Source organism: Nelusetta ayraudi, unplaced genomic scaffold, assembly GCF_046127955.1.
Source record: "Nelusetta ayraudi isolate G7.1 ecotype Tasmania unplaced genomic scaffold, CSIRO-AGI_Nayr_v1 ptg000002l, whole genome shotgun sequence".
NCBI lineage: Eukaryota > Metazoa > Chordata > Actinopteri > Tetraodontiformes > Monacanthidae > Nelusetta > Nelusetta ayraudi.
Genome location: NW_027466052.1, coordinates 12,544,500 through 12,562,109, shown reverse-complemented (window position 1 = coordinate 12,562,109; position 17,610 = coordinate 12,544,500). Strand labels below are relative to the sequence as shown.

Genomic DNA, 17,610 nt, shown 5'->3' with positions numbered 1-17,610 from the left:
GCTACGGTTGTTGACATACAGAGGAAGTGAAGCTCAAGGGCACAAAGTGAAAACAAACGTTTGATCATTTCTTTATTAATGAATTTCAAGTAATTCAAATATATCCTTTGAAATAAATCAGTTTCAAAGTAAACAAAGCAGAAAAAAACAGAACAAGGAAGGTCAACAAAAACAAGAAGACAGCTGAAAACACTTTTTAAAAAAAAAAATAATAATAATGATAAAATCAGACAACAGCACTGATTCGTCACAGCAACGCAAGTCATTAGCAAGAGTTCCCAGAGTATCATTATCCTCCAACACAAACACTAACAGAGAGGACTTCAGCCAAGCGTCTCGTTCTCTCAGTCGCACGCATACACAGACTGGAAAATGTGCCAGAGATCACAAAAAAAAATAGACTTTTTAAGATTTAAACCCAGAGAAAGCACTACCAGCAGCACAACACCACAATCAAAATCTGTATTTAAAAAAAAGGCAAAAAAAAAAGGCAAAAAAAAAAAAGAAGGTTTGCATTGCATTTTGTTGTTTGGAAACATTGACACGAGCCGTAGCGAACAAAAAACACGGCAGCTGCGTATCCGAACCTGTGAAAGGAAACTGAAGGCATTTCTCTGTGGAGAAGTCTGCATAGAATCCGTCTCATCACCTCCCAGGGCAACAACACAAGCACGTACATCCATTCATACATTTCACCAGTGACCGAGTCAGTCATGTCAAACAGTACTCAGCACAATCCATCAGTGGCTTCGACCCAAGTGTAAAGCTACGGGCTCGAGGGGGCGACACATTAAAGCCCAACCTGGCAGCTCCGACGCATCAACTAACATGGTGCGGATAATAAGGTTTCAAAGTATCATCATTGCATGTCAAACATCACTGACAGGTTTTAGCAACACACCTGTTGTGTTGTTTTGTTTTGTTTTTGTACAATTTCCGACTGTTCTAAAGCAAGATGCTGAGCTCAGCTGCCGCCACACCCTTGGCTGGCGTCCCTCCTGGCACAGACAACTGACGCTGAAAGCAGCGACTCCAAACACATTCTTATGAATAGGCACCTTGAAAATGCAGTGACACGACCCCGGAAGGTGGAAGATGGGGAAAGGACAGAACAAAAGCAGAAGGTCGACACTGAGTGACTGCAGCGACAAGCAAAACAAGTATAAAAGCTCTCGAGTTCCCCTCACTCAAGAGGGCCAGAAGAGATGAAGCGTCTCCTCCTAAACATCTGAGGGCAAGCAAGTGGAGGACTGGACATGAGAATCACACCGCGGCAACAACGTTCATGCTTTCACCTATCATTATACGACCATAAGAACCGTCCAGAACCAAACCAGAAAGACGCGGAGGATATAATCAACATGATAAAAAAGCTTTTCTCCGACTATTCATTAGAAGCCAAATATGATTTATGTAAACGCAGCGGAAAAACCTACATGGAAAATGTAATAAATACATATCTAGGCATTCAATTTTCCCTCAGTAAACCCCTCATCTGATAAGAGACAAGCTCATAATCCTATTAAGCACATTTATTTACATTCTTTTCATTGACGCTTTCCACTGCAGCTGACAGGAACCTGAGTGTCTGTGCAGCCAGTAGGAACTTTACCCTGACACACGCATGCAGATCGACTTTTCTTGTCTCGTCTCTGGACGAGAACCAAAATGGCGAAACATGTTGAACGCGGACCAAAAAAATCAACAGATGCGTAACGTTTACAAAGGAAAGTGAGCGCTGATGAAATAGAGCATGACATTCTCTAGTGCATTCATTCAAAACAATCACAGGATATTGGCAAAAAAAAAAAAAAAAGTTGTATTCCAAGTGAGTTCTCAGTGTTGTTTTCATTTGGCAGCAAAACCCCCCCACCCCCATTTGACTTGCAGTCCTGCTTCCGTGCTGAGGGTGGCAGCACTTCAGAGAGGACGGCCAGGAGAGAGGAAAGCAGCGCAGTAAAAGGGCTGAGAGAGAAACTCCAAACTAAAAGTTCCTTCTCACACGTTCAAAAAGCACTCGAGGAAAGAAAAAAAAATAAGACCACTTTGCAGAGAACACAGAACTTGGCAGATCTATATTTGGAAAATGTTTATAAAAGCCGTGAGAGCGGAGATGCCTTGCAGGCTAGCAGGAAGGACGGGGGGGTTTCGTGGCGCTTGTCCAGTGAATTTATCAAGTTATAAGTTCTTTGAATTTTGTAATATGTGGTAAAGGTAAGTGTGGAGATAGGTCCTGTCCCATTGTAGGCACTAGGAGGAGCCAAGGCGAAGAGCAGACCCGCCTGTCAGCGTCTCATCTGCCCCATTTGATAGTTTTCCCTGTGCTGGCGGGGTTGCCGCTGGCCCTGGGACTGCTGGTTGGCTTGCTGAGCTCGTCTCCGTTTCAGGGTACCTACAGGACAAACATCTCAGTGAAGGACCAGAAAAAGCATGAAGGACGCTGGGAACTATTAGAAGTTCTGCAGCAGAGCTGCAGCAGCTATATGGAAATCTTTGCTAGTTGCGACGACTGATCAGTCCTGTTTACCAACGCAAATGTCCATTGACCTTTAAGGAAATGAACTTTCTTTTAAAGTTGATTTAATTTCTTTTAATGTATATAATCTTTCTGTATTTAGGTTGAACTCTTAATAACACAACTGGCTAAATATAGAAATTGTATGAATTTCTTTCATTCATAGCTTTGAGTAATTAAAAACCCTTTTAAAATTCACACACTGGAAAATAAACTTTTTAATAAATATATACAATAGTGGGGGCGTGGGGGGTTTCTCGACCCCTTAAAATTTGACTCTTTCCCAATTATTGTCATTGAATATTTGTGAGAATTTGTTTTGTGTTTCCAAATGTTTGGTTGCATCAGAGGAACAAACAAGTGGAAATTATTTTATTGTGCTTGTTAATATGACCAAATAGGAAAACTAAATTCTTGTCGTTCTTGTACTCTGGATGTGTCCTGAGGGACGGCATCTTACTGAACCATCCAGCTTGGAGCTGGAGGGAACAGTGCACATGCAGCATGTGGGTAAATGTTGGTGACTGCACTGCAACAAATACTGTACCTGGCAGTGGCTTGGGTGGCGGGAGTTTGGGGTTGCTGCTGGGTGTGTGCACACTGCAGATCTTGATGAATCCAGCCATGAGCATAATCAGAGCAATGCCCATCAGCAACACTGCCCACCAGTGAGCCTGGGTAGCAGGAGATCACATTAAACAGCATGCAAATGAAGTTAAACGAGCACAACAAACAACACGTGCAGACGGCTGCTCCGTGTTTATTCCGACTGAGAGACTCGCAACATTTCCTGTTTCGCCAAAGCAAGCGAGCCAAAAAAAAAACACTCACCACTATCCACTCTGCGATATTCTCATAGAGCTCTGGATTGAAGATGGCTTTCTTGAGCCTGGCTAAAGGTCCATCAGCGTCCACCAGGCGGCACCTCATGAAAACGTCGCAGTAGCCCTTGAAGTCATTGCAGGGCGAGCCGGGCTGCAGCGTGGTGACTTTGTTGTTGAAATACTCAGCCCATCGGTCTGAGCCCGAGCTGCTGCAGGTGCTTGGTTTCGCTGAGAGAAAGGAGTGCAAGATCAAAGCATCCCCTTACATTGGTATCGACCACATGCCAAGCCATCAGCTCCTTATCGTTACCATAACTTCATATTTAGGACAAAAAACAGCGATGCCGTCTTCCTTCACTCACATTTCTCCATGCAGCACACGTGGCACAGTTCGGCCGACTCATCCTGGCCATCTTTGCTGCCGCACGTGCACACCTCCAGTTTGTACTTTTCGCAGATCGAGCCAGAGCAAACCTGGTTCAACGAGACGGTAACGAAAGTTTAAATAACCAGTGCAATTTACCGTACGGGACACAGCAGACGGGAACGTCAAGAGTTTGACGTGCCTACGGTTGCTGGCAGCAGTGTTAGCCCACGCCCACATGAAACAGCGCAGTGTGACAGTTGGTGTTTGAACGTACCCCGCCGAGGCAGACTTGTGTTTCTTTGTGGCAGACGGTGAAGTTCTCCTTTGGTTCGGAGGTGGGACACAGAGCTGTGCCTCCGTTGCACATGCCCTCTTTGGCACATTCAGACTCCCGCCTGCAGCTGTCACTCGAGCCCTTAAAAGTGCACTGTTCTGTGCAGCACGGGCCTTGGCTTGGACTGTGGGGTAAAAATCGGTGGATAAAGGTCAACCAACGACTCAATGATATCTACTGTCAACTCCAAACAGAAAGGGAGGAAACGTCACATCTGACCTGCACAGTTTACCGGGCTGAAGTTTGCACTTTTTGTCCTCCGCTTCATTGGCATCATAGCAGCAGGGGTCTTTGCACTGGTCACTGTAGCCACAGTCGCACTCCTCCTCAGCTTCCACAAGTCCATTTCCACATATTGGCTGTCCAGATTCTGTGTACAGGTACATATAGAAGAGGTGAAAGCGTGAGGGCAAGAATCAATATCAGACACAGAAAGAGAGACAAGAGAGAACTTACCGACAAAACAGTCGTCCTTTTTTTTTTTTAGAACAGCACTTATGTTGCGGACGCTGCAGATTGAGAATTTGTTATTGTTAGGCTTGTCCCCCGACGTCGCCCTGGCGTACATAATATAGTTGCCCTTCTCCTTTTTGTCCTGCTCCTTGGACTCCCCGGGGGTGCACTCGATCCCAGAGTCATGCTGACAACACAGAGGTAAAGTGAAGGAAATTAATATCAAGTCAAGCAGCAGACTACCAAGTACTGGAGGAGCCCAGGAGTGGATTCATAGTTCTTACAGGAGACCCAAAGTTGTGTCCAACTTCATGGGCAAAGGTGATGTGTGAAACCTTGGAAGGGACATGGGAGCCATAATTCTGCACCGTGATTATCCCAGTGTTTAGCGACTTCCTTTTACCATCAGAGTACAGTTTGCTCTTCTCACAGATGCCTCCAGAGCTTCCTGTGGGACAAAAAGAAGAAGGCAGCTATTTAGAAATAAAATAAAAAATTCCAATAAGTTGTAAAGATGTTTACTGCATGCAATAAAACGTATTGTGAAAAACACCACAATCTTTTTCACGACGATGAAAAAGTAAAAAGATGTCGAATTCTCTACAAAATCAGACGCAAAAAACTCACCAAGCCAAAAATCTGCATTGAAATATTTACTCAGTCTATGACATAAACTCTTGCGAGATGCTACAGATTCACCTTCAGTCAGCAACACATCAGAACAGTTACATTTAAAGAATTTATGCCTGGTGTTGTTACACTTAAAACGGGAAAAGCCATCCTGTTGCACTTTTTAAAACTGATGATGGAGTCTCTGAGATCAAGCAAAGCAATAAATATTAACGGTGTGGGATTGTGCACCAACCTGAAGGAGCAGCGACCCAAGCCAAGCCCAGCACCCCATCATCGAAGTCTCTGTCAGTGAAGACATAAGCCAGGCAGAACTCGTCATGGTTTTGTTCTGAATTGAGCTCCAAAAACTTCTCCACTCCGATGTTGGCAAAGCGGAAGGGGTTGGTTTTGTCAGTAATGTCGTCTGTGGTATTGATCTGTTAAGAATAAGAAAAAAAAGGAAAGATTAAATGAAGAATGGGCATAAATGCAGCAATGGGGGAGAGAGAGAGAGAGAAATCTACGATGAAACCTTATAGGGGAGATTGAACTAACCCGAACTCTTTTCACAATGAAGCCAATGTTTCGGATGCCCATGAAGTCTGAGACCTGGAAAATGGAGTTAATGGCCTTCACGTGGTTGGAAATCTGCAGAGACAACCGGTGGGATGATGTTAGCTGGGTGAGCTTTCAGTTTTTTTTTTAAGAAAAAAGTCTTCAGAAGTGTGTCAGATTCCCATTTTGGGAAGATCGGATGCCTACTTGAGAAAGAACCGCCTCTCTACTGCCGTAGTATCTGTGGAAGAGATGGTCGGTCTGGATGAAGAGCTGGCAGGTGTCTTTATCTTTGGCAGCCGCCCTCTTTTTCCTCAGAATGACAGGAACGTGAGTGCTCTCCTCCTCCTCCTCCTCCTCCTGAGGTGCTTTACTGACTGTCTACGGATAAAAAGTAAAAACCAGGATGAACCAAGGTAAAAGAAAAAAACAAAACAAAATGGCTCAAAGGTGAAACGCATACTGTCACCATTTTAAAAGGGACGATTTAAGAAAGCTATGAACCAAGTTTGAAATTAATACTAGATGTACATAACTAATAAAAATGTCATGTTAATAACTGCTATGACCAATTTTAAATGACTGGAGTTTGCATGTTCTCCCTGTGTCTGCGTGGGTTCTCTCTGGCTTCTCTGGCTTCCTCCCACAGGCCAAAAACATGCATGCGAGGTGAACATTGCTAACAATCAAGTTCAGCCCTGCAGGTGTGAATAGTAGACTAAAACTAAGTGCATGGCAAAGGGTGGCATGAAAGAGAAGCGAGATCTTTTAATCTTGTCAACCTGGTCCACGGTGTGTTTCGCTGAGGTGCTGAGAGAAGGGCGGCGGCTGTCGTAATGTAGGCTCTTACTTTGACGGGCTCCTCCTCGACGGCAGACAACTGGAACTTCCTCATCCTCTCAAACACAGAGTGGTCGGCGCAGCCCCCTTCTGAGCCGTGCTTGTGAGGATAATCTGGAGACGAGGGAGAAGGAGCTGCGTCATGGTTTGAAGTGGGATTTTCTTCTTCTTTTTTTAACCTTTATTTTACCAGGAAAGTCCCACTGAGATTAAAACCCTCTTTTCCAAAGGGGTTCTGGCCAAGAGGCAGCGAAACTTAAAACATTTCAGCCACAGGACCTTACCGACGTCGTCCTCGTGGTAGATGATGGAGTGGAAGGAGGCATTCTTGTCCTTTATGTACCGTTCCGAGGGCTCCACATAGTAGGTCCCCTGGTAGGTCTGAATAAAGCCCTCGAAGCGTCCGTCCATAACTGAGCCGTGAGTCAGTGAGCCCTGCTCGCCTGAAAGGACAAACAGGATGAGCAGAGGCAGAAAGGGAAGCTTAACGCCCTCCTCCACATTCTGTATCATGCCCATCTATTGTGGGAACACTTGGTTCTCATGCTGTCTATGTAGTCCAGAGTTTCTTGACGACGTCCACACCTGGACCTCCATCGGAGTTCACAATGCAAAACCCTAAAATGGATTTCACGCTTTGCATTGTGGCAGAAAGTCAACGCGAGTTCTTGGCTCGTCTGTTCATTTTTCAGCATCACTTCACTCCACCTCTTGAACTTACCAAAGATTTCTCCACTGTAAATATGGGAGGTATCAGCTGGCATCTCTTCTCCGGAGACCTCGATGACAAGATCGGGAGAAAATATTTCCGTTTCTCTTCTCATTGTCAAGTTAAAATGTCTAAAATAGAAGGAGAAAGAGAAAATGATGTTGAGGATTCTCTGAAAACACAGAGTGGTGTTTATCATCCCACATTCAAGTATATAGACCTGGCATTTGCTTTGTTCTCGACATCAAGAACCAACAAAGACTTACACATATTATTTAATGTGATTATTTGGGCCATCTGCCCTCACTGAAGACGAAACGTCCAGAATGAGCAACACATGCAAATCTTTGCAAAGAAAACTCATCTGTGCTCGGTGGAGTAAAAGGAATGAAAGGAAAAGCACGTGAACACTGGCGCACAATCCTCTTGGCTACATATTTGTGATGTCACGGACAAAAAGGTCGAGCATCACATGAGGCGCACATGAGCAACGGGTTCTGCTTGAACCTGCGGTTTGTTCCTCAGTGGAGTAAAAAGAATCCCCTTCACATTCTGCTGATTTGGGGCCTTGCCAGTATCTGCAGTGTATCTGCAGTGTTGAAAGTGTACACCTTCTACACTGCAGATACTGAAGACATTAAATATATGAGCAAGATATGTCATTATACAGCAAAAAAGAGTGTTCATATGTAGTTTTGATGCCTTCAGTGAGAAACTGCAACATCAATAGTCATGAGAATGAAAGAAAAAACAATCACATTCATAGCGTGTGATCAAACTTTTGACTGGTAGTGTAGGTGCTTTAAGAACTTATATGGCATATATGTCAAGTTAGAAATATCAAGTTAATAAAACACAATATAATGCGATATATCTCATCACCAAGGTAGCAGGAGAGGAGATGCACACTGATCCAGAAACGTGTTAAGAAGTCTGACTGGAGCACTGTTTTAGGTGATTTCTGCCATTTTTCTGCTTTGCACAGGTGAAGGCTGCATAAACAAAAGCGGCACAAAAAGGAGTGTCAAACAAAAGGGGGAACCCCCTCCCCCAAAAGAAGAAAAAAAGACAACCCAAAACACGGATTTCCTGTAGAGGGTGCAGACAGTTTTCTGCCAATTTTCAAATTGAAAGGGTTCTTTCAATTTCTGTTGTTTTGGAGACCTAGAAATGAGCTTTTTGCATAAAGGAAAGGAGGCTCAGCGAGGGCAGTCCCTTAAAGTGACTATCGGGGAAAATATGGGTTGACTCACTTCATAAAACCCCACTGTATAATTGACAACTGCGCGCTTTTGTGATAAAAATGACACAGGATTACTGAGTGCAGTGCAGGAAGACACGTCCAGGAAATGTGATGGCGATCTTCCTTGCACCTCCCAGACAAAGAAAAACAAATGACTTCAATCGACGGTTAGGAGATGCTCAGACAGAAGAGCGAGCATGTGGTGCGGAGAGGAACAGAAAGTGTCTGCGGTCCGACTCAGTCGGACAGGAGCAGGATGTAGACAAGTGTGCAAGAAGCTTTTCAGCAACTTTTTTTTTTTTTTTTCCATTCAAGACTCTCATAACATACTTTGTAAAACTAACATGCTTACTTAATAATGCAATGTAATGTAATTCCACTTGCTTCAAAGTCTGACAACTGCACTTCCACTAACTGGATATGTTCTTCAGCAAAGTGGCAAAACGGACAGTAAAAGGCTAAAAAAAAAGCAGACTAGAACCATACAGCCTGCACGTGGAGAGAGAAAAACTCATCTGCAGTCTGACCTGCTGCTTCAGAGCATCAGATTTTACCGGTACGACCACTTTAACCGACACTGCATTACGTTCTGATGGGGCAGAAGACTTGAACAAACTGAGAGAGGAAAATGTTACGCTGTGCTGGCAAATGTGCAGTGCACTGGAAGCTGCGATTCAGTCACGGTGTGACACAGACTGCGGCGGTGTGACAGTTTCGACTTTAGTCACCGGAGAAGCAACTGATGTTATGATGATGGGTCGTTCACAAACAAACCGGTTCCTTTCGAGAGCCAATTGTGGGTTGCTGTTGTTTTTTTATTGTGAGAACCGGACATGATTGCCGTGTGGCACCGTTGACCTGCTGAGCACTTCACCCCAGAGCGCTGGAGAAGAGATGCAGACCCAGGGCAGGTGTGGACGTTATGCCAAACATTCTGGAAGTGAACGAGGAAACGGACCCACATGCAGGGTCGGAGTTGGTTGCCATTCAGAACGTGCGTTAGTGGATATTTTGTGCAATAGAGAAATATATCAGAAACAGGATACGCCAAATAGTGAGTACAATAGAACGCTCATGTAAATATATGTATGTTTGTCATAGTTTATTTTTTGTTTGTTTTGCAAATTTCTGTTTTCATCTTGCCGTGATGTTTTTGTTGATGTGTTCTGTCATTTTCACTTGTACAAAGTTGTATTAGAGTGTTTTCTTTGTTATTTCATATTTATTTTTACAGCACTGTGTTCCATGTTGAGTGTGTGAATAATACACATTTAATATTTTTTGTTATCATGAACATTAATTGACAATTAATCATTAATATTATAATTTGGTAACTAAAAACATAAGGAGCCGCTTGGGAGCCAAAAGAGTCGGCTCTTTATGGTGAGCTGAGCCAAAAGAACCTGAATTCCCATCACTTATGTCACGAGCAGCGGGGCTGCACATTTGACTTTGTTTGACTGGACAGTCAGCCAAAAATCAATGTATATAACATTCACATTCATTCATTCATTCATTCATTCATTCTCGAGATGGCTGTGATGTTGTGAAAATCCCAAAAGGTCAGCAGTGGAATAGTCAGACCAACCTGCCTGCCTGCCTGCCTGTCTGTCTGTCCCGGCACCAACAACCCTGTTCACCATGTACAAACCCACCTACGTGCCCTTTCTTATGCTGACTCTGACCTTCAGAAAGTCGTCTTCTCCTCTTCCAAGTTCTCCCCACTCAAGAAATCCCAAATAAATAACACACGATCTTCAAAAATAACAGCACGAAAATTAAAAGTCCTATTGCCACCGCTAAAAAATGACAGCTGAGGTCGTCATTCATTTCAAACAGAAACACGTAGTAAACAACTCAATGAGTGAACTAATTATGAACAGCTTGATCCACTGCAGGCTTGAGTCGGTGTGCACGCTGCATCACGCGTTTGTGAGCCACACAGGGCTCGCTTCTGTGCAATATTCATCTCTCAGAAGCAGCTGAGCAATAAATTATTCAGACATGCAAATGGCGAACATGCTACCTAGAGGAGATGACTCGCGTCGAGAGGAAACGTGAAAACAAAAGCAGCTTTTTGCTAAATACGTACGTGTGATTGCAAATGTCTTTGTTATGTAAGGCCAGTAGTTTCAGTGGAACTTCGTTATGTGCCTCGATATGCGCCTTGTCTTTAGAGAGCAGCTGGTAGTGATGCACATTTTTGTCTACGTAGCAAATGCATACTGCAGTAGCACGCGGTGGAATGAGAAACAACGAGAAAAATATGAAAACTTCTTTGCGAAATGTGCATTTTCAGAGCCTTGGGTTTTTTCTCTTTTCTTTTCAGTTTGGCTTATTAATAAGAGGAACGCTTATGATTGTTTACCAGTTTAACAGGAAGCGTCCAAAATATTTTTAGGGAGCAAACCTTGTTGCTCTATAAATGTAGCCCACTTAACAGTTCCACGGCACGTCGCCGTGCGCACTAAAACAAGTGAACACCGAGGCCGACTTTCAGGATACGGAGCAGAATGAACATTAAAATAAAAAACATCTAAAGCCAAACATCTACAAAGCTCCGTTTGATGATGTTTTCAGACACCACGGGAGCTCGGACAGAGAAAACAGGCCACAGCGGCGTGACAATGTGATCAGCAGACAGCACAGCAGTGACAGGAAAAAGCACAGGAAGTGTGGTCACAGATGCTTTGATAACACCGGACTTTAGGTTTGGGAAGAGGGTGAAGTGAGGTGATTCCGTGGCCATGGTGTTCATACTATTGAATGAACAATGAGGAGTACCGACATTTGCACATATAATGCACCATGTTAACAATTGTGAATAAAATAAAAGACAAATGGAGATCATTGTGCATGAGTGTTAAAAAGCTGGTGGTGATCAGGTACTGCATGTTATGCATACAGCAGAAAACCAAATTCCTCTGAGCAAGTCAAGGACCGCCAGCTCATCCACATTTTTCCCTGTCAATTGTTGTGTCATTACCTGAGCCAAGTTTCTAATTAAACCTCTAACGCTTAATTGCAGAGATTCCACTGTGAAACATTCGGCCTCAATGTCTCCTAAGTTGACATCAAATTACCCTTGATACAAATCAGTTAATATTTACAAAGTTTAGGCCTGAAACAATGTTTCCAAAAAAGGCTGGCAGGTCTCGACTCGAAAAACTCCAGTTGGGTTATATGTGAAATAGAACTGGAACAAACATACATGACACAAATAAAAGATCTGCTGACACTAAAGAATGATCTATTCTATTCTCGTCAAGGTTTTAATAACGACAGCGTTCTTTAAGAAATGTTCTACAACGCCCATCTGACAGCTATGGGTTAAGAAATCCTGGCCAAATTAAAGCATCTTTACATTTCAATTGAAAACAAAATTACATTTTATGTTGGCATCTTGAGACTGAAAAGTTCAGACTCCTGCATGCAATATATACATCCACCACATCGTAAACAACAATATACAGAACATAAAGTATCAAGATATGACATTAAACAATTCAAAGGCAAATGTTTTTAATGTCAATTCTAATACTGTTAGTAAAGAAATATGCTTAATTATTCAAACTATAACATGAATGCGATCAGCCTTATTACAATGGCCATAAAAAAAAAAAACCAACAGAATGTTGGTGAGTGTAAAGAGTAAGTGCAGAGGACAGATCACATGAGCACGATTTCTGCTGAAACTGACCTTCCGTGTGCGTGGAAGTCCAGCTTTAGCGTACTGTCGTGAGGAGAGAGCGCCCTCTTGGCTCGTTGGTGACTGCTGTGCAAGGCCTCTGCGTCATACGATAAGCCTTCATAATGACGTATATATTGGTTCAGCCGGGACGGAAACTGACCTGAAAGAGAGATTCCACAGATAATCAACAGTTGTCAACAGTTAACTTTGACACTCGGCATTTCATCTTGGCCTCATTATTTTCCTTTTTTTTTTAGAAAATGCACATGAAAAATGTTATTGCAGTATTGAAACAGTTAGAATTGTACGCAGTAAACCTGCTTCAGGATGCCAGCATAACGGATAACATTGTACATGTCTAATCTGCGCTTACCAACTGCATCCGTTGGTAGAACCAATGGTTGGATTTAAAATGCCAACCTTTCTGAAGAGGCTTTGACAACAAGCTTAAATGCAAGAACCATAGCAAGTAAAAAATAATTATTTCATTGATAAATAAAGTTAGCTGGGATCAAAAAAAAGGGACGAAGGTGTACAGCCAGCTGTGGTACAAGCTCTGGCAATATGGGTTCAGTTTGAAAGGCTCATTCAGCTCATTGATTTGAGTGCAGAGGTAATCCGACTGTCTTTCACACTGACCATGTCTTTGTTCTCTTCACCATCACAAAGAAAGGTCAGTTTAAAGCATGCGAGGAGGAGCACATGACGGCTGTCAGGTGACCTAAGTTCTGTTTCGGGCCCAATGTATGGCATTGTGTGAGAACAGAGGCTGGACTGGCGGCAGGCCGTTCAATGCTAATCTACATTCACTGTGCCAAAAACAATGCAGCCAAACAATACGGTTTGGACTTAAGTTTAGAAAGAGCTGCTCGACTACAACACAATGATACGGCCCCCGTCTTGTTGTTCGGTTTCAGTCGCAATATTCTATACCCATTTCGGCCATGCGGTGGGAGTCACAACTTCCCAACACAAGGAGAGGCTGTCAGGCCAGTAGCAACTTGTCCATGAATGCAGCTGCCCAATATCCAAACATCAGCTACTTTAGTCTTTCCGCAAGAATGATAATGCTAGCTGAGGCGTGTGAGCGAGATGAAATCCCGTTCACTTTTCTGCTCCGTCACACGTGATAGCACAACAGCACACAACTTATCAACAGACATCACAAACACCTTGATTTGGAATGACATCAAAATATTACAAAAATGTAACATTGTACCTGAAATCAGGTTATTTGAAGTAATAATATAACTAATAGAAGAAGAAGAAGAAGAAGAAGAAGAAGAAGAAGAAGAAGAAGAAGAAGAAAGAAGAAGAAGGTAGAAGAAGAAGTAGAAGTACAAGAAGTAGAAGTACAAGAAGAAGTAGAATTACAAGAAGACGAAGTACAAGAAGAAGAAGAAGAAGAAGCTTCTCCAAAGTGAACACTCTGCCAAATGTGATCTTCGCAAGCTTCTCAATCTTGTTTAAATACAAAACACACGATTAAAGCTTACCAAAAAAGGATTGTTTCAAACCATTTGAAAGCCAGAACTTTAAACGTTCGGGTTTCCTGTTTTTCTCCACAGTAACTAATCTAGCGAGAAAATATACACAGGTGTCCGGTGGGAAATGGCTGTGGTTAGAGCATTCACTATTCTGAGAATCAGCAGAGCCGAGAGTCGCTGTCCTAAGTCAAATGCGTATCTTTGGTGCGTGGATGGATGTGAAACTGTGAGTAGTAATTGTGGGAGTTGAGAATCTTGATGCACAAGCAGGTCTGTGTCACTCATTTAAGATTCAAACTTTTTTTTTTCAATTTCACTCTGAGGGCTGTAACAGCATGAGATTTCAGCACAACCTGTTCCAGCTTTAAGTTGCCGATTGAAGAGCAAAACCCTGCCAGCCAGGAAATTGCTGACAGGAAGAGAAGTGATGGTTAACAGCGTGGATCACACCTGATATCAGGGAGCATCAGCCCACATGCTGAGTAATGGTAGGTAGCCAGTGACACTGACAGTTTGGAGAGCTCAGAGCAACTCAAACGTCTCAAAAAAAAAAAGCAACATTTAGTCTGGAGTGGTGGGAAAGTTGCACCTGGCCTGCCAGCATTGGCTCTGTTCTGGGTGTCATTGATGAAACTCTGACCTTGTTACAGTGAATACCAGATACACGCTCGCCTGAGACAAGACTAAGCAACATAATTAGCGTCAATATTGTAGAAAAGCAGCCACTGTGAGATTCAATATTCAAAACTGATGTTAAAAATGAGAATATAGCTGATCCATACCGATCCTCTTTTATGTTTCGGTTTATTCTGATATTTCTTGTGCCATGGAGAGGACAAAACAGTTATTCGCCATTTTTAAAATCAACAAATTAAAATCATACAAATTTAAAACCCGTTAATATGACTTAGTGTTATCACCAGGTTAATTAAAGTAAGGATAAGGTTCCACCTAGAAATCAAATAGACTGAAAAACAGTGTTTTCCCAGCCGCTGTGAGATCCAGAAATGCCTCTCTGAGAACCATGGGATGTGTTTCTTATGTATTTATGTATTTTTTTTGTTGTTGCCGTTTTTATTGTTTTCTTTTATTGTTTCTTTTTTTGCACTGACGGTTTGGGCACTTTCAATCTCGTTGTGCAGGTAACAATGACAGTACAATCTATATCAGTCAATCAATCAATCTATATCTAGACACATGTTGCACACTGGCAGTTCGTCAAAGGAACAGGATTTGTGAACAGGCCAGCTGCGTTTAAGGGTCATGTATTATGTTAATTTCCTTATCACTACTTCCTGTTCCCCTTTTCACAAAGTGTGTGCGAAGAAACCATTTGATAAATCAGGTCTTTATGACATCACAGAGGGCACCAGTGCCTCTCTATAGATAATGGCAATGGCAAGGCTGGCTGATAAGCACGCAAAGCCATAGGGAGGTTGAAACCGTTTAACTGACAATGGCTTTCAGGGAAATGTTTCGACGCATTCAGTTTAAACATCCCTTACAATACACATGACGCATAAATCCTTTTAATCACGTGTAAGCCCTCCAGCATGGCCAACACATTCCTCAGGGCTAAATTAAAAAATGGTTTTCGGAGCTGAAAATTCCGGAGGAGATCAGAAGCTCCTTTGTCCATCTTCACCCTCCCTTGTGTTAAGCTTGCGTGCCCATTGGCGTAGATGAGACGATGCTTTGTTTTGTCGTAAACTAGACACAGGAAGCTATTGTTTTAATTTAAGGTTCACACAACAACCTGAGCTGGGGAAAAGAAGGCAGGAAGAATTCAATGAGCACGATGTCCTCCGAATTTGTACAGTAAGCGCCTTGAACCCATAAGAATTGCCTGCCTCAGCCCCAACCAGCAGCGTTCCAAGTGTTCTCCAGAAGCTTTAGTCATCAGATTACATACATTTGTATTCATCCCCGTTACATCACGCTGAATGGCCAGCTGCTTCGACGAGACTTTCAAGTGACTGAAACGTTGACAACAGCATTGCCATTAGTGTAATGATGGGACGCCAGCGGAGCTTCCTTTGCAGCGTAAATTCTGCTGATAAGAGGATCATCTTGAAAGCAAGTTGTGACACGGCTGTGGCAACTGGACGATATGAGTCAGTGTAATTTGGCCGTTTTAATCTTTAGCTGGGCCGCCTAAGGCGATAAGCAACTGTTTAGACATGCATTGTCATGACAGGAAAGCAGTGTTCAGCCTCTTCACGTTCAGATATATATTTTTAAGGTACAGGGTACTTAACTGGGAGATCAAGCCAGCTTTTAAACGGGCTTTGAACGAACGTGAAAGCTGTCAGGTTGAGGGGCGCGGTTTGACATTACCTAACCTTTAACCTACAAGAAAGAAATGTTATTGACAAAGGCTTATTTTAAAAAAAAAAAAAAAAAAAAAAAAAAGCGCAGCTAAACTTGCAGTTGAGCCAAACTTTTTACTCGCTCCAAATTAATAAGTAAACAGTGTGACTGTCGGCGCCGACTTTTGTGTCATTCCTGCCGAAGCAGCGTGCGAAGAACGCCGGTGAACCCGGGGCTCTGCCCAACTTTTAAGTCATGAACACAAGTTAGCACAACAGTGTAGCCGCGCTGACTAGCCACCTCAGCTAGCAGGTGAGTTGTCAAAGTGGAAGTGTCTGATCTGGCCAGTGCAACCTTCGCGTCAGTGGAAACGTTGCTTTTAATGATAATCAGTGGGAAGCTTACCTGTTACACCACGGAGGCAGCAAATGAGGATGATTAGTTCCACTTTAATCATATTGAGAGATCCAGTGCGCCCAGTACACAAGCTAGGCGAGCCACTGGAATCGGCGATTGTTCCTTGTTGTTTTTGGTTTTTCCCTCTCTTGAAAGGACGGCAGCTTCAGATATTTCCCATTACAAACACATCGCCTTCGCCCGCCTCCTCAAAGCACAATGTCTGTTCGACTCAACTTTTTTTTCGCAGTCAATGCGTCAAACAGACATACGCCGACCGACCCTCCTCCCTTCCGGTATGTTTCCTCCGAAAGCAAGGACACGCCCGTCCCACTCGCGTTGTAGTGAGGGTCGAAGATCACCGTCTAATATTTATTTCAGCGAATGGGGCTGACGGCCTTTGGGCGAAGGAAAAACACTGTCGATTAAATATTGGCAAACCAAGCATTAAAGTGCTCGATATTGCCTTTAATCTGTCAGCAAGTTTCCACTTCCGCGAATCATGACTTCCGGAGTCACTTTAAAAATTCTGTTGATTAAAGTCAGCTAATTATAAAGTGACACTCATAAGGGCGCCACAAACTATTTGCAGGTTGTTGACTTTTAATTTTCTTTTCTTTTCTTTTTTCTTTTTAAATGTCTTTACTTAAGCGAAACTTAACTGGTGAAAAAAATAACATATGGTCATTGAAACGATGTAACTTCTTTTCAATGTGTTTCTGTAATGCCTGATAAAATAGTAGGGCGTAAAGTACACCATGAAAAAGTACTAAGAAAATTATTTCCGTTCCCACGGCGGGGTACTGCGTTCTAATTGCATTTTTGCAAAAATCTGAAGAAAAAAAAAAAAAATCTCCTCATTATGAAACATAACAAATAGTTTTGTCAGTATTGCATTTTTGTATTTCGTGTTTCTGATGCATCTTGATGCCATGGGACTCAAAGAAAGTATACAGTGAACCTTGATTGAAAGCTCAGTGTCCCCTTTAAAATGATAACAAAAACAATAATATTGAACAATGAAATATGTTCTGAACATGTGCCAATAGCAAGGTATGCAGCAGCATGTAAAATACATCTTTATTTTTAATGTGAGAGAGTAATCAGCAACTACTGGAGAAAATATTATTTTTTATTTTTTATTTATTGTCTTTCTCTCTGTAGCACTTTGAGGTTGCTTAAATGTAAAGTGAATTATAAATTATTATTATTATTATTATTATTATTATTATTATTATTATTATTATTATTATATCTACATAATCATACCGAGA

At 42.5% G+C, this 17,610-nt stretch overlaps 1 protein-coding gene and 1 long non-coding RNA gene across 2 annotated transcripts; one reads left to right on the top strand and one right to left on the bottom strand.

The window, feature by feature from the left end:
* Window positions 1–55: 55 nt before the first annotated feature.
* On the bottom strand, window positions 56–16,759 carry adam10a (ADAM metallopeptidase domain 10a). The gene is made up of 16 exons (XM_076024705.1): window positions 16,346–16,759; window positions 12,153–12,303; window positions 7,222–7,340; window positions 6,785–6,943; window positions 6,505–6,614; window positions 5,868–6,020; window positions 5,661–5,753; window positions 5,359–5,542; window positions 4,778–4,941; window positions 4,497–4,680; window positions 4,260–4,410; window positions 3,981–4,164; window positions 3,702–3,813; window positions 3,347–3,567; window positions 3,063–3,189; window positions 56–2,392 (listed from the first exon to the last, which is right to left on the bottom strand). Exons 1-16 carry the CDS (start codon window positions 16,395–16,397, stop codon window positions 2,286–2,288), a joined length of 2,271 nt encoding a protein of 756 aa, XP_075880820.1. The 5' UTR covers window positions 16,398–16,759; the 3' UTR covers window positions 56–2,285.
* Window positions 2,388–3,247, top strand: LOC142887239 (uncharacterized). Its single transcript, XR_012926511.1, has 2 exons — window positions 2,388–2,848; window positions 3,008–3,247. It is a non-coding gene; the product is annotated as an uncharacterized LOC142887239 (long non-coding RNA).
* Window positions 16,760–17,610: the final 851 nt, after the last annotated feature.